The sequence below is a fragment of the Leptinotarsa decemlineata genome, unplaced genomic scaffold, assembly GCF_025532065.1.
Source record: "Leptinotarsa decemlineata unplaced genomic scaffold, Ldec_3_MD MMD2_tig00000199_RagTag_RagTag, whole genome shotgun sequence".
Taxonomy (NCBI): domain Eukaryota; kingdom Metazoa; phylum Arthropoda; class Insecta; order Coleoptera; family Chrysomelidae; genus Leptinotarsa; species Leptinotarsa decemlineata.
The window spans coordinates 17,103,826-17,121,889 of NW_027412544.1; the positions used below are offsets into that span (position 1 = coordinate 17,103,826).

The 18,064-nt window shown below is 32.9% G+C and overlaps 1 protein-coding gene across 3 annotated transcripts in view; it reads left to right on the top strand.

Moving 5' to 3' along the window:
• The window catches only part of LOC111505678 (anoctamin-6), a 56,115-nt gene extending 38,263 nt beyond the window's left edge, over nucleotides 1-17,852 (top strand). The window contains exons 7-15 of one of the 3 annotated variants that reach the window (XM_074173080.1): nucleotides 3,360-3,486; nucleotides 4,205-4,369; nucleotides 4,887-5,030; nucleotides 6,230-6,396; nucleotides 6,454-6,581; nucleotides 11,735-11,940; nucleotides 13,877-13,973; nucleotides 17,336-17,508; nucleotides 17,571-17,852. In XM_074173080.1, the coding sequence (XP_074029181.1) occupies nucleotides 3,360-3,486; nucleotides 4,205-4,369; nucleotides 4,887-5,030; nucleotides 6,230-6,396; nucleotides 6,454-6,581; nucleotides 11,735-11,940; nucleotides 13,877-13,973; nucleotides 17,336-17,508; nucleotides 17,571-17,702 (1,339 nt within the window). In that variant the 3' untranslated portion in view covers nucleotides 17,703-17,852. Of the gene's footprint in view, nucleotides 1-3,359; nucleotides 3,487-4,204; nucleotides 4,370-4,886; nucleotides 5,031-6,229; nucleotides 6,397-6,453; nucleotides 6,582-11,734; nucleotides 11,967-13,876; nucleotides 13,974-17,335; nucleotides 17,509-17,570 lie in introns of those variants that run through there. The other 2 variants (XR_012465003.1, XR_012465004.1) reach the window with 2 other exon arrangements.
• Nucleotides 17,853-18,064: the final 212 nt, after the last annotated feature.

Sequence of the window (18,064 nt, forward strand, 5' to 3'; positions counted from 1 at the left end):
CTTTCGAGTTGCGAGTAGACGTTGGTTTTGTGTTCCCCATTTTTGTAATTCACCGTGTTCGGTTGTAGCCTTTCGCTCCTGCAGGTGTTGTTTATTTTGGACTATCGAACTTTTTGTTGTGTGTGCTGCCATGGCTGAGTTTACGAGTCATGAACAAGCCGATATCATTTTTATGTATGGCAGAGCTGATGGTAACGCATCTCTGGCACGACGTTTGTACCAAGAACGTTACCCGAACCGCAGGTAAATTAATTTCTAATTGTAGCGGTAGTTGAATTTTGCCATTTTCACCTTCAAAAGACGTTAAAAATGAGTTATTTTATTGCAGAGTGCCTAACGTCCGTGTGTTTTCCAACACATATCGTAGGCTGTCTGAATCTGGTATTCATCATGCTGAACCTGCAGTAAATCCAGGAAGACATAATGTTAATGTTGAGGAGCAAATTCTCGCAGCCTTCGAAGCGGATCCTACCACCAGCATCAGAGTTGTAGCGAGAGATTTAAACCTTTCGAAATGGAAAATGTGGAGTACGATGCACAACGAAAAGAAATATCCGTTTCACGGCACGGGTGTGCAAGGCTTGGAGGAAACGGATCCGGCGAGACGGATACGGTTCTGCCGTTTTTTGCTAAACGCAGATAATGACGACGCGTGTTCTTAAAGTCCATCCTCTGGACTGACGAATCGAAGTTTTCAAGGGAAGGAATTACTAATTTCCACAATCTTCATGAATGGGCTGATAAGGACAGCAATCCAAATTGGAAAAAACAGGTAAATAAATGATTTTAATTATTATTATTTCATTACCCATGTTCAACACGTGTTTAATTACCTAAATTAACTAATTTTATTGCATTTTTGTTTCAGATTTCTTTCCAAAGACAATTTTCAATAAATGTGTGAGCTGGGGTTATCGGACGCACATTGGTTGGCCCACACATTTTGCCTGACAATTTAAATGGACAAAATTACCTCGAATTCATGATAAACAACTTGCCAATGTTACTCTATGATGCCGAAGTGCCAATATTGGACACGGACAGGCCGATCCCATTTCAGCAAGATGGATGCCCAGCACATTGGGCTGTAAGCGTCCGCGAACACGTGAACCGCTGTTTTCCTGGCAACTGGATCGGGAGAGACGGACCCATCCCCTGGCCTGCCAGATTGCCCGACCTGACTCCGTTGGATTTTTTTGTGTGGGGTCGGGTGAAAGAACTCGTATACACAACAGAAATCACCATGAGAGAAGAATTACTTCAGCGAATAGAGGCAGCGTTTGAAATTATGAAACAGGAAATGCAAATGAAAGTAACCACAACTGAAGTACGAAATCGTTGTAGAAAGGGTATACGCAATGGTGGAGGACATTTTGAACACCAACAATAAATTTTTACAGTACAAAACATTTTTTCCTTTAATTCCACAAAAATCCATATGTAAATATGGATAACTGGTTCAGGTACCCTAATTAATAAGACTTAACTAGGTAAATGATACCTCAAACGAAAGAGCAATAACTTAGCATGTTTTTAAAGGTATCTGAACACCTGTATGTATTTTATTTATTTTTTTAATTGGCATCAAAGGTCAGGTTTTTTATTTTCTATCTTTTTTTGTAAAGTTTAAATGCTTTGTACATAACTCTTTTGGACACAATGGTGCTTCAAACTACTTTAGTACGATTGGGGACATATAAGACTACTAAAATAAATTTAAAAAACCGGACATTTCTGTTAAGATTCGAAGTTATTAACATTTAATTGACCAATTTTGGGTTTTTGTACTAAAAATCGTAAAAGTTCCCTTAAAAATCAAAAACGCGCTAGAAAATAAAAATGTTTGTATGAATATGTTCTACATGGGCTAGTGTATCACCCCCTTAAAGGTTTGCACCCAGCTACCAAACACCCTGTATATTTCTGATGGAATCAAGTTGTAAAACTCAACATTTTTTTTACAAGCTTATGAGGAGGACTATTTTGGTATGGCTTTATTCACAGGGTATTTGAAATACCTCGTATTTCAATGACTCAAGAATTTCCCCACACTCTCCAAACATCAAAACACGTCTCAACCCGATGTCTTGCAATACCTCGTATTTCAATCTACTCAAATATTTTCCCATACTCTGTAGGAAATTCAACTGACCTACTTCTGACTTTCGTACTCTACTAACCTTCTTTACCTCAAATCAACTAGCCAAATAAAACGCGAATAACTCCCAAATACCGAGATCACTTCGCGAAACAGTGACTGACTTGGAATATCTCGTTTTTCAACTCAATCAAGAATTTCCCCAAGTTTTCAAGTTTTCGAATTGAATTTTAACATGACGTAACTTTATATTTCGTTTTTTTTTCTGATTGATTTGGCCATTACTTGATGTTTTTGAAATTCATTTTTCTTTATTTTTTGAGGCCCTTGTCGAAATGAAATTTCAGAAAAGATTCGAAGATGAAGATTTATTATTGAAATAAATGTCAGCAAGATGAATATTCATATTCTTAGCACACCAGTTTTATGATATCTCCCGACAAACTTATGGAAAAATATTTCGAGAAAGACTTGAATTAGTTATTTAGTAGGGTTTACTCCTGTTTTCACTTAGTAAACCATAAACTAATATAATAGGAATTTAATAATGCCACAATAATGACACAAATTTATTGGCAATTTCAACTGCAAATATCATCTATATACTATTAGTATATGTCAAAGATTATTTTCTCAACTTAAAATTTTTAGTTGAATGAATCGTAATTCCTAGTCCTGTCCTAGTCCTGTTGTTTGTTGTAGTCTTCAGCTTAGTTCGAGGAATGATACTCTGACGGAATTCGATTTTCAATTATCGGAAATCATCGACTTTATGTTGATGATATACACTACCTTGCACTGACGAGTGGCCAAACAGCCCGAAACCGGTCTGCAAGTGTGTTCCAATAATTGAAAATCTATTGCGGCAGTTGTATCGCCAACAGCATATGCAGGAATAACTTCAGTGAAGAATCCTGCACTGACACCTGTCGGATATAATCCAACGCCCATCGTGGTATTAGCCAGGGGAGTAGTTGTTTTCTGATAGGTGTCAGTCCATTAACATACTGTGTAGGGTGTTGAGACTGGCCTGAACGAATTGTTCTTTTAGATGATGTAATTCCTAGAGTATGATATTCAAGAAATTCGAAGGTTTAGTTGATTTTTATTAATGAACAGTTTTACACAAACACACTGAGTTATCGTAGTTTTCAACAGCAGAAACTGAAGGGGTAACAGAGTGTTTTCAAAGTTTCAGAATTTAGAGAATCTTATCACCGTTTCATTTTGTATTCATTGATTGCAAACTTCTTCTTTTCAGAGCTGCTTTCATCCAAGCAGCAAAAATTCAAAGAGTATCATCAATAACAGGAGAAACTGAGTATTATTTTAGTTTTGCCCAAAAAACTATTTCTCACATAGTATCGGTTTTTGTATTTTTGATTATGGTAAGTTGAATTTAGTCCATAGTCCACTTTGTGAACAAAAGAAATAAGTCGGAAATGAAATGACAATTATTATTTTTCCTGGCACCACAAAAAATCAAAACAATATTAGATTTATGAATATTTGCAAACTTAAAACTTATACAAGTATTCTACAGTTTACATGATCTTCTGGAAATTAGCTTGATTTTGATAATTCAGAAGGTTTAAACAAATTTAGAGGTTTCAGTAATGAAATTCTGAGGTTTATTAACATTTTAATTTTCTTCAGTTCATTCGGTATTTCGTTTTATATTCAAAATTTCTTAGTGCAATTTTTGAATGAATTTTATTTTTTGAAGTTCTTTCTGTTTCATATCGAGTGTCATGTGCATGAGACCATTAGAGTTGATATTTTATTTATTAAAAAAAAATTGAATCATCTTTCTGTGAATATATAATTGATTTTATTTAGTTTTCACTTTCTTCACAAAATTTATCATGTCAATATTATTTTCAACTCCCCAGCTAGAAATTCCTCAACTCATCTGAGATTGTTTTGAAGAATTTCAAATACTGCTTTTCAAATTTGAATCGTTAAAAAATATTTGGCAAAAATTCTTCAGATTGAACTTATTGTATTCTATCCTGTATTCAATAGAATTGATATCTAAAAACCGCCACAACGTCTTTGATACCTACTGCACAAAATCGACCGACCCATAATATAACGTTCTTACAGTTTCTAGCATATACCTTGGGAGTCGTTATCATTATGCAGTACCGATTGAATGTTCTGTATTATGGAAACAGAAGCACAAATAGCATGTACAGAGAAAATTTAGAATTATTTGAGTCGGTGACGTCATCTTTTCTGACCTATTTGATTATGACCTTTTTCAATTCTGTAAGTATCTACTTTCAATTTGATGTCTTTCATTTAGAATTAACGTGAATAAAATCAGATAGGAGTCATAAATACAAAGCTATTGTCATTAAATGCATACCCAAAGTTGTTTAGACTTTTATTTGTCTAAGGATATTGACAAATCTGAATCCAAATCGATACAGCTAACTAACTCATTCGAACATTTCATAATTTTTCTCTAAATTAATTGTTGTTTGCACTGATTGGCATAGACTACCTACTCTCTTTCTCTAATATCTGTCACAGTCAAATATTCTCATCTATTCGTGAAAGTATTTTAGTATTTTCGCGTTCAATTCTCGTAATTAATTCAATGCTCAGGTGCACGCGGCATGTGCTTCTTATTATATTCGCTATGAGCGTAACAACATCAAGAAAATCCTGTGAATCAAAAATAACTTTTTTTCGTTCGTAACACAATTTTCTGTGTTCGATGTGTTCCTTCAGACGTTTCTTGAAGTAACCAATGAAGAAAATTTTTTCAATTTTATTTCAGATTAGGAATACATTAAGCCGAAAATTGACAGAGTGGGAAAATCCGAGGACCCAAAATGAATTGGAGGCACGCTATTTCATGAAGGTTATAATATTAACATTTGGAAATATATTCTTTCCCATCATATACCTCGCATATTTCAAAGTAAGTCACTTAGTAACTGTATAATTTGTTTATTAGTGAAATATGTAAAAATAGTAGAAATAAGGAAAATAATTCAGTTCGAAATGAAGTGCATAGAAGTTACTTTCAGATACAAACTGATAGAAAAAAATCCTCCAGAAACAGCTACATTCACATGAACATTGAATTATATGAAAGAAAGAGTAATTTTGAAACAACTGCTTCCATATTTTTTTCAAGGGTAAAACACAAGCACTATCCTTAAGGCGCTGTCAGAGCGGTGCCTGTGCGAAAGTAGCGATTTACATTGCATTTGAATTGCTGGGGATCAAAGCCATTTGGAAAAACCTTCTCAGGAAGTTTATTCCGCATAAACGAAATTCTCCAAATGAAAGATTTCTTAAACAGTGAAGTTTGAGGTGTACTGATGGAATCAAATGTGCCAGGTCACTTGAACACTTCCCGTGAAAGTATCTATTGAAGAGACAAATCTCCAAAATTTGTTCGATGTTCCAGACTATCAATGTTGCAAATGATGTTCGTGTCTGCAATCAGGCGGATGTCTCGTTTCTGGATGGAATCCAACAGCTTCGGGTATGCTTAGGGGCGAAGCTCCATACATGAGAACAATACTCCAAAGGAGGTCTAATCTGAGGTTTATTAAACATCAACAGTTGCTGAGGTGTGTAGGTACAGTTTTCTGGTTCGGAACATTGATCCAAGCTTTTGAGAACCAGCTTTTGCAATTCCAGCGACATGATTGTGCCAAGACATATTGATGTTCATTTTAACCTTAAATAAACTTATCGAAGAAGAACCAGGAATTATGTGCCCTGACATTATTATATCTGGTTCGTGGTTTCGTGGCATTGAATGGAATCTGGTTAGTTTCACCCCAAATCGAAATCAACTCTAGATCCTCATTAAGATATGTAACCTACTGCTGGCGGTGGAGATTTGCATCCACAGCCTGTGTCCTGGAATCCAAATCGAATGTTCAGAGAAGGGTGCTGTCGTCAGCAAATCAATATATTGGATTCTTTTTCTTTTTCTTGTTGATATACAATAGAAAGTATTCGAAGTACAGCATAGGACCGACATCCTGAAGAAATGAGTTAAAAAATAAAAAAACTTACTTTATAAGACAAAATGCCCTCTTTCAGGCGAATTTTTACTAATACTTTACTGGTATTTTAAACTGAAGATATTTGAATTTTTAGGGAAAATTCTTTTCACATCCGGGCGATATAACTCAGTGGACACTTTTAGGACTTTTCAAAGTAGATGTCTGTCCTTTGAGTGGTTGTTTAGTGAATTTAAGCATGCAGCTATTCATAATCATGGGAATCAATAACTTGCAGAGGCTCTTTTGGGAAATATTGATTCCGTGAGTACAGGAAGTTGAATTTTCTTATTTATACCTACTCTATTTAATTTTTTTCAGATATATTCGAGTTTATATCAGAAGAAGAGCACCTAAAGATCCTAATATTTCTATTAGTAGATGGGAAGAAGATTACGCTCTTGTGAAACCTGAAAAACATTTTCTTTACAACGAGTATATAGAAATGGGTATGGTTTTGATATTTTTTTGTTTCATAAAAACTATCTTCAATTTCAGAATGTGATTCTTTCGTTTTATAAATGAATAAATATATATATATATATATATATATATATATATATATATATATATATATATATATATATATATATATATACAGTGTGACCCATTTTTAATGGAAATACCCTCCTGAAATTTGAAGTTTTAAATCGATTTTAATTTTTTTTTAAATGTCAAGTACTAATCTACCTTGGGACAAAATTTTAAATGTTTAATTAAGTTTCAGGGCATACTACGATATTTTTTCCAAGTCGAAAATCGGGATTTTTCATTAGCGATTTTTTATTGAAAAAATTACTACGCCACTGGATTCAGAGTGCCTCCAAATAGGTGTGACCAAAATTTCATGAAAAAATATTCATTATTAACAAAGTTATGACAACTCAAAATTTCGAAAACTCACACAGCTAACAGTCACAATATATAATTTTTTTATTATTTCAACAATAAAGTGCCGCCAGATGAAAAAAAAACAAATAGCGTAAATATTTTTAATGAAAATAACGGAAGTACATTCACACAATTCAACTAACAATGAAGCAAAAAATTTTAATAAACGTAACTAAAAACTAATTATTGAAATATTTCGATTCAGTGCAACAATTAATTCTAACTCATATTCTAGTAGCCTCTACTAATCCACCACGTATTTCGATACATGTGTCGTAGCGCTTACGAATGTTTCTGATTACGTTCCTTAGTTCTTGAGGCTAATATCTGCACATACCTGTCGAATTCTTGCACAAAGTTCATTTCTATCTCTTGAGCGGTTTTTGTAAACCTTTTGTGTGAGAAGTCCCCAGAGAAAAAAGTCCAAAACTGTGAGGTCTGGAGATCTGGGTGGTCACTCTATAAACGGACTACCACGGCCTATCCATCGGTTTGGAAAATGTTCGTTAAGCCATTGCCTCACAGCTCTGGCATAATGAACTGAACGCCCATCTAACTGGACAATTACATTTTGATCGTTCATTGATTGGCAGCTCGTGAATAGCATCCCAAAACTGTGTGTTTAAAAATTCTAAGAAACCTCTGCGCATTAATGTTTTCCTCAAAAAAGAAAGGACCAATAATGGGAATATGAAAAAATATGAATAGGTGCCTAAAAGTGAAAAAAAAACTCTCTAAGAACTCTATGGTACGTAGGGAGACGTGAAAGTAGCTATTGTGTTTTTATTTAACTGAGTTAATCAATTTCCAGGGCCGTAATTCAAAAGGGAATAATTCACCCAATTATAATCAAATATTACCAAAAAATCCCAAATATAAAATAGAATTCAATTCCTCAGTATGAAGTGAACATCTACGATCCGAATACTACAACAAAAAATACAGGTCCGTATTTAAAAATTCAAAGATGGGGGTCCAAATCAGATGACACCCTATATAAAAGATTCATGGATATATTCTGATAGCCCACATCAAGTGCCAATAGCAAAATGTGGACAGATTTTCAATATGTCTGCGAATAAAGAAGATATAGGCAAAAAAATAATTGGTGAAATTTCGGTTTTTCCTGTATATCTCCAGAACCAAAAGAGCTATATTCGATTTTTTACATCATTTAATAGGTCTGTAAAATACCAACTTTGCCACAATTTAACCGACATTCTATATCTTATCGTTTACGAGATCCCCATGTACAGAAACGAATTTGAATAGCTCTGTATATATACTTTAGTGGGAGGACAGTCTTTGCTGACTAGTTAATAACAAAACTTGTAAATTATCTTTGGGTGATCAGCAGAACGGAAGTATACTCTTAGAACACAAGCTATTCCAATATTTCGATAAAATTCATTATCATCTTCAGGGAAAAGGTACAAAATTTGTATGATGGTGATAGAATATAAAAATTATTGATATGAATGGTCATAACTTACTGTTAGTAAGGTTGGCCGTATCGAAAAGAATGTTACATTTATACAATTGAAACATGTCAATACAATAAACAAGTCATTAAATTAAAAGAGGTTGACATCTCACTGGATACGAAGAAGAATATTGAAATAAAATTTACTAAAAATCGTTGTTTGTTGTAAAATTATGGATTACCGGTAAAAGCCAAAGAGAGAGACACAAAACAATTGACAATGTCAGCTTTCATGTTTGTAGATGATAAAACTATGGAACAAAAGAGAACTATTCAAGTGCAAGTGTGATTAGAGACATCTGCTGTTCTGTAAGTAACTCAATGAGAAAAACCCAAAAATCAAATATGTTAATTAATTGACAATATCCTCCTTGAGGAAAACAAGTGAAGGGGTGTTGTTAAATGAAAGTAAAACCCTGCCATAGGGAGGTTGGAAGTTTGTCAAATGAGAAAATATTAAAATGTTATGAAATTATATTAATGAAAAACCAGAATTTTTGTTGGTTTGGAAATTATGTAGATTTTTGTGAATGTCTAATAAAAAGGCATAGATTTCACTGAGGTGATCAATGTCTGATCTTTTATTAAGGCAATTATTGGATTGTGATATAAATGACATTTCCAAAAACATTCTTTTAGATGTATTTCTTTCAGTTGTTAAATTTTTTTTGAATTATAGTCCATTTCATGACCTTCTTTGAAAACATGATTACTGAGAGCACATCTCTCAGGATGTAATCTACTATCACTTTTATGTGGGCTGATTCTGTCTTTGAGTAATCTTGACGTTTGACCGATATATTCACTGCCACAATTTGAACATGGAATGGAATATATTAATTGAGATTGAAAGTTGATTGGAATTTTATCTTTAAGTTTCGAAAATAATTTATTAATGGTGAATATGGTTCTAAAAGCTATTTTTACATTTAAATCTTCGAATATTCTGCATAACTTGGGTGTCAGTCATATCACTTATGTATGGTGAGGAAGAGAAAAGTATAGGAACTGGAGGTGGATCTGCTCCAATTGTGACAATCACAGACTCTAAAGGATTTATATCTAACTTGTTGTTATTGTTGAGTAGAGGATCCGGGTAGGAGTTGTAAATAAATAATTGGAAAAGTATATTTAAATTTTTATTATGAAAAGAAGGATAGGAAATCTGCAGAATGCGGTTCTTCATTTGTTTGACCAAATTGATTTTCGTTGACTGCTCATGGTATGGATTGGTCATACCATACCATAAATGTATAGTAAACTGGATTAACGGGGTCTCTCAGTCAAAAAATTAGAAATCAAACTCTGCTCTACTTTGCCAAACTTTCGCTTCTAGTGGGAAGCTTCTTCAGGGCCTATAATTTAATGAGTTGTGAATTTTTCGGCATTGAATAACATTACTAACAGTAAAAATGAGTGAAAAACAATAATTGAACATATAAATTGACGGAAAAAGTTGACATGTATAGGATTTTTTTGGGTTTGACAAATGTCATACTTTCACATAAATGTCATTTTTCAATGGGTGTGATGATTTCATAATTTTTGACTCTAAAGAAAGAGTTATTGATTGATACAACTTTCATTATTATTATGTTTTTGATGTAGTTCTAGTAAGTTACTGTATACACTGCTGAGATTATCGATGTCAGTTTTTTTATTCTTACAATCACTTTTATGTGAAGTTATTCTATCATTTAGAATTCTAGATGTTGTTCCAATATAATCCAAGTTACAATTGTTACAAGGAATGTTATAAATCACATTTGACATTTTTTCTAGTATCCATTTTATCTTACAATTTAGTATTGAAATTCTTTATAGTTTTAACATTTTTTTGGCATATTTTGATATTCTGTTCATTATGAAAAAGTTTTATGATATTTGAAGATAAATTTCCAAGGTTAGGTAAAGATTTATTTAAGAAGTTTCCTTCTTAATAAAATTATTATCAAGTACTTTTCTTGGTTATTCACATTTTGTCTTCAATAGAAGGCCGCCTGCCTGGTACTGACGATGCCCAATAGGCTGCAACAGCTGTCTACTGGTAGCTCTTGAATTGAAATCTGTATACATTCGGTGTGAGGATACTAAAATTAATATTACTCAAAATGTTTCAAAAAGAGATATGAAAACGAGTGGAAAAATATATCTGGCAACACACATGGAAGAGACTGTCTCAGAAAATAACCAAGAAATGGCTTCAATAAAGCAAGTATAGACCAAGAATAATTTCTAAACTGCTACTGCTAAACTGCTAAACTGCACTGTCCTTCAGCAGATACCTAATATAAATAGTATAACATAGATTGTAAGTGCAGACATGCCTGAATATAGTCATAGACAGCTTGTCAAGTTTAATGCCAATGTGAAGCATTGGGTCCCAAGATACATGCAATTTATGACCTACCAAAACTAAGGCCAGACGCAACCAGAAAACAAGTTTGTTGAAGCGAGTGTCATGAAAAGGGAAAAAAACATAAAATGTCTGAAACTGCAATTTTTCCCAAGCCTCATAAAACATAATAAATACGTCAGATCTCTTCCAATCATGACTAATAATCTTGAAGTTCTGACAACCAATCTGTGAATGAGACTTACCTCAACTGGTGGAATATGAATTGGGGTATAATTTCATTTCTCCCTAATTTTGTTCATCTTGTCTAACCTTCTCTGAATTTCTCTATTTCTTTTCTGAGTTGTTCGATTGATGACATATTTATTTTGTAGGAATTCATATTGAATATAGAATAAAGAAAATAACTTTTGCCTAATTTCTACCAAGTTTATTATTTGTTACGACCGGTTTCGGTTTATTAGAATATTTTCAAGTGACTAAAGTTATTAGACCATTTTCAAATAACTTGAATTACTGGAAAATGGTTTAATAAACCGAAACCTGTCGTAACAAGTAATAAACTTAGTGGAAATTCTATATTCTATACTCGTTTCTAAGTTCTGCGTAATTTATCTCACTTAGCTTTCAATTAAGATGAAGAATAAGATGAAGAAGTGGATAGAAATTATAATAACTAGAACCTATCTTCAGATTCAGATGTTATAGTATTTTTTGAGTTCAATTTTATTCTATTCTTCCACGTTTATTATTATTGCTGTGGCCTGTCATTGTTTGCGATTTTGTATTATCATTAGTCAATTCAATATTACTCCAGGGCCACATATAATTTTTTCAAGTTTGCTTTCATGTATTCAAAATTTACTTTTCAGTTCTCCAATACGCTTTCATGACGTTTTTCGTAGTAGCTCTCCCAATTGCTCCAATTTTGGCATTTCTGAATAATATTCTGGAAATCAGATTTGATGGAATGAAACTCTTGAAGAAGTCGAGGAGAATTATTCCTAAATACAACAGTGGAATAGAAACATGGAACACAGTTATGCTAGTAATAACTATTTTGGGCTGCATTTCAAATGTGAGATTTTTTATTTCACTGCGGTAGTATGTAAATTGTCCTCTTGATAATTTTGAAATATAATTTTTACCTGTTTCTTTTTTAGGTATAAAACTTTCCACAATCTGAAAAATAAACAAAAAACAGCAAGAAGGTTTAAGTTCTCCACAAAACATGTCTTTCAAAGAATATATAGTGGTTACCGAAAGTCGATAAAATATACTCAATACTTATTGCAATATACCTACTCGAAACTTATTAAATGTTGAAATATTGATAATAAGAAAGTAAGCAAAAACCATAGCAATGTTTTTTTAGATGGTATCCTTTAAAATACTGGAAAAAAAATCGTGGTAACGTTAGTTTGAAACTCCTTGTCAACTTGTGTTGTATGTTACAACATTAGTTGTCAGTAATTTAATTCAAATTTGGAGTTCGTTAGTTTGACAAATGATTATTTACGGAGATAAAACCAGAACACAACAGGAAGTAGCTCTCCTATTTCATGGGAAGTTTCCTAATTTACCGCCCACATCTCAAGGAACAATAAGCCAAATAGAGAAACAGTTTCGCGAGCTTGGTCATGTGGGACAGATAAAAAAGCAGCTGTCAATGTAATTAGTGATGAACTTGAATTAGATGTGATGCTTGAGTTTGAGGAAAATCCACATAGCCATACATCGATAGTAAACATATTAAAAGAAAATAAAAGGCATCCCTATACTATATTCAGGAGATCATGGAAGACAATTTTGATGAAGGAACCTATTTTTGTGAGCAAATGATGGACATACTATATAAAATATCATCCAATTAGAAGACGTTATGTTTTTTGATGAGTGTACTTTGTCTCTTAACGGTCATGCTAATCGGCAAAATTGCTGTTACTTTTCAGCGGAAAATCCTCAATACATGAGAGAACACACGCAATACCCTCAAAAGGTTAATGCTTGAGCAACGATTTCAGGAAACCATATCACTGTTTCTTTTTTTATTAAGAACAACTTGATAATTACTTGGGACTACTTCAAAATGATGTCATTCCATGTTTAGCAAATTTATATCCTGATCCAGGAAACCCCTGAGTTCCAGTTAATACGATATGGTATCAACAGGATGGAGCACCACTGCGTTACCAAGTTAATATCCGGCAATACCTCGATTTAACATTTTCCAATCGGTGGATAGGGAGGCGAGAATTGAATGGCCAGCGCGATCACCTGATCTTTAATTAGAAATTTTTTTATGGGGATATGTGAAGAGCAATGTGTAAAAAACTAAATCTTAAGATTTGAATGACTTTGTTAAATAATGTAAGAAGACAATTTTATTTGAGAGTAGGATGTTGCCAAGACGTTCGCGGTGAACATTTTGAACATCTACTTTGTTAACATTCATATATCTTTTTCGTATTTTACATTTCATTACGTTTTGCATTACATTTTAGTTTTTGAGTGTATTTTATCGAACTTCGGTAACCATATAATTTTAATTTATTTTATCTTAATTTTTGCAATAAACTTGAAAGCGATAACATTTCTGAATAAAGAATGACGAGATCTTTCAGACGATATATCACAAATCTATACTTTCTATTGAAAAAATAGAGATTGTACCTGTCATTCGAAGGGGGTTGAAGGTATGGGTGGCATTTTTACGTTGAAAAATGGCAAATTATAATTTACATTTGACGTATTTCGGGATTTTTTAAATATGTACAGTAACCGAAATAAATAATTTATTTTATTTGGCTTTTACACACTGTATATATCATATCCTTCCTGATATTGAAACAAGAAAATCTATGCTTTGTGGAACATGACAACATGACATCCTGCTGAATATTATTTTGAAATTTTGATCATTGACATGTGCTGTGAACAATTATTCATCTCGTTGGATACCATTGCTTTTTGTGGAAATCACTGATTTACAATAACCGTTTTGTTTTTTACAGCCCTTGTTGATCGCCTACAGCAGTAACTTGGTTCCAAGGTATCTTTATAGAAGACATTATGGGAATCTTACTGGATACGTGAATAGTACATTATCGGGTAAAATTGTTTTCCACAAATGGGTGAAGTTCATAAAATGATTATTGTTTGAAAGTGGTTGACAGTGTTCATGAAATGATATAATTGCAATTCAAGTAAATTTAAAAACTACGTTTATTTAAAATTGACTGAGTTTAATCAAATTCAATAAAAAGGAAATATAAAGTATTTGGTAGAACAGTTTCATCAAATAGATTTATAAAACTTACAAGACGATGACTTTTTCACCTTTTCTACAAAACCCTTCCGAAATATAATTATAACCAACTGTTTACTAATTGAAGATTGATGAAGTATATTTTTGCTGCTCAGTTAAAACTTTTTGAATTTGATTGGCTTTGAAAAATATATTCATACTTGAAAATAACAACCTGTCCCAACATCAACTGAATCTACAGAAGTGATGTTGATCAAACGACTCCAAGATTTCTAGGGTGTATATCGGATCGAGAACACGATCTTCTCAGTTCTTCAACTCTTGATTCTATTTACAATCCAATGAGGCTAGGTGGTGCTGCCAGAAAGTAATTTACTGCAACCCCAAGAGTGGGATGTCTCACAAATCTGCCTGATATTCTCGGGAAATAGAAGCAGAATCTGAATCAGTAGAGGAGAAAAATTCCCCTGAACTTATCAGCAAACGCTTCTATTCAAACGATGCGATGATTCACCCAAAGTTGAGACAAAGAAAGCCCTGCATGGCTAAATCTAACGTAGTGTTAGGTGAGTATAGCTGACGATACGTTGGCTGAGGTTGCTGGTTATTAAGGTGGAAATCTTTCACGGGCAACCTCAATCTCAACTAATTATGGCTGCCATAGAGAATATTCCAGAAGATGATTACAGAGCTGTATATTGTGACCTGGATGACTACAGGCTACCTAATGAAAAAACAGTTTTATTTGACGTCATTCTGTTGTGAAAAAATGTTCGAAGCAAGTCATTATAAATATGTAAACTGTTAATATAGAAAATCGATATTGAAAAATATTGAAGAACAAATACAAAAATATTATGAACAAATAATTTAAAGACACGCATTCAACATATACGTTGAGTCATCATGTTTCAAATTTAAAGTATTCCAAGTTGAATATAATTCACCAGACGAAAAATATTTGTGCATATATGTTTGCATTTCTCTTATGATAGTTATGAGTATCCAAATGTTTCGTCAATTAATTCGATTTCTTGTTGAAGAACAAGAAGCACACAAAAAAGAAACAAATATGGTAGCAGCATGTTTCTCAATTCAAGACAACGATTGGCAATGATCTCTATAACTCATATTAGCAAAAATTCTCAGATCCCTTTTCTGTAGACTGAAAATTCAAAACAAAAAACACGAATGGAACAGAGAGAAGTAGCAGCTACTTGCTACAGTTCTCAGCTGTCTTAGTATTGTAACGAATCTGAAGCCGCCCCTGACCCATACGCCAGCCAATCCATCGAATAAATACATGACTCGCCGCGAAATAATGCAGTCTGAAACCACCACGAAAAGTCTAGGCCAGTCCCGAAACGACTACAGAATTCTACGATGGACCTTCTCCGATATAAAAGGCCGGCTCCTTGTTCAGAGAGGGCAGTCTGAATTCAGAAAGCGAATCGAGCGGCTAAACAAAGAATTCAAATAATGAAGATAAATTAAGCGTTAGTTGCTGAGGGTTGAATATAAATTAGTTTGTGATAGTGAAATATTGTTAGAAATAAATTTCTTTAAGACAGTTAATTCTCTAATTTTCTGCAATATGAACATGGATATATGAATTACAGATAGGCTATTTTATTTTTCAACACTCTTGTGTTCAGATCTGTGACACCGTCTGGAAAAGTATCATTTTTGTTTTATCGCTATTCATTTCTTCACGTCCTTCACAGTAGAAAAAATTGGTATCACTTGCAAACATAACTGAATTACAATTGATCATATATTTGGCAAGACGTATATAAAAAATAATGGAGAGCCCAACAGTCACCTTCGGAAGAACACTATGTATGAAAAGTTTGAAGTGTGATGTGAAATTGTTTAACGTTACTGCTCGAAGAAGATTTTTCGAAAAAGATTGAATATGATTTGAAAATATTTCGCTCACTTCTTAACGATATAATTTTTGTATTTAGATTTCATGAGAGAGACGATCAAACACTTTCAAGATTTCTTATAACTGAATTTCTATATGATTTCCTACTTTCATGCAATCGATCACGTCAGTTACAATTTTCAATACATCATCAAGTGTGAAACAATTTTATCGAAACCCAAATGGGATTTGCTAAAAACCAAATGCATCAAGACTTTTCGAGTTATTTAGCGAATTTACACTGTCTTCAGTGACTGGATTAAAAAAACGCACTACAGGGGACATTAAATTGTTGAATTCCAATAAATCAGAATATGAGAGAATTGAAATGAACCTACCTGCCCGCAAAAATTATTGAACGTATCAGAAGAAATACTGGAGTGAGATATTTCTTTGTTGCATAGTTTCTTTTGAAATTGATAACTTTCCAACTTTCGTTAGCTAGCTTTTTTTGTTTTTCAGGAGTATGTTGTAATTTTTTTCAAATCTTGTAAAATCGCCAAAATTATTGTCATTGCCGCTTCTATCCGGCAGAAGTTTCATAGGGGACAAGTTATTTCTAATTGAATAGAACTGTAGAAAGCCTATGAAGGCTTTTACAAAAACCGCGACACGTGTTTCGCTATACAATAGCGTAGAGAGAGGGAAGAAGGGTAGGTGAAAGCACTCGAATGACCTATAAATAGTCAGATCTCGGAGGAATACGACGATTGTGGATACTAACAATCGAAACGTCGTGACATAACTTGGTTGGGAATCTTTTAATTTTTAATTTTCATTTCTTGTTAATAATTTTTTAATTTTCATTTCTTGGTAATAATTTTTAAATTTTCATCATGTTTTATTGTTTCATTTTTTTATTTTTTGGTTGTTGCTTGTATGTTATTTTATTTTAATTTCAGTTTTTTGCTTAATATAATTTTTCAGCTAATCTTTTTCATTTTTAACAGATTCTTTCAGGGATTTCAAATCAATTTATATCATATTAGACAAAAGCAGTCCGAACTAATAAAATGCACCACGAAACATTGTCAACCACCTTCAAACAAACGTTTATTTCTCGTACTGTGTTCAACTATATGTATGTAAGATATATTTTGCTGTAATCGTCAGTTGGTCAAAAGATTCTCCCATCTGTATTTGATTCGTATTGAATGCTTCATTTCTAATTATTGATTATTAGTATTACTAATATTCAGCCCGTACTAAAATTCTATTATTTCTTGAACTTCACCCAGATATATTTTCGGTTCGTGATCTAGGTATGCTTTATTTTAGAATTCTCCGTGAAGGATTTTCCAAGAAATATGGCTAAAAGTAATCGAGAAATTGTTGATACTTGCCATTATCAGGGTCACAGATATCCTCCAACGCATCCCCAGAAATATGAACTAACCCTTGACTTCTGGCATCAAATTGCTATCCAATCAGTTGTTTTTATAGTGTTGGAGGTGATAACTTGCAAAAAATGACAAACGAACTGTAACACTTCAATTTATTTCAATATTTTCAGAATGTTTGTTTACTGTTTTCTTTATTGTTGAAGAATGTGATTCCACCGTTACCACGAAAAGTGGAAATAAAAATGCAGTATGAACAAGAACTATTGAGAAAATCAAGACTGAAAAATAAGTTGGTTAAATGAATGTTATCCCAAATTAATGGTTTTTGATCTATATCATGTTCCTATCACCATTTTGACTGTTTTATATGAAAACTATCTGCAAATGAAATAAATATACATCAGTATTTCATTTATATTAATGTACAAATTAAAATCTCTTTTATTATTGAATTTTGATTAAATTTCTATAGTAAACGGATTGTTCATGTGACCACATTTTAAAATTTTCTTCATGAAGGTCGTGGAGAAATTCATGATTTGATTTGTAATGGTATTATACAGAGATGGCCTGAATTTGTTCACCACTATGTGATACCACTTAAGGTAACAACATATGGGTTTTTGTTATTCACACACTTATAATAACAAAAATAAACTCTGAA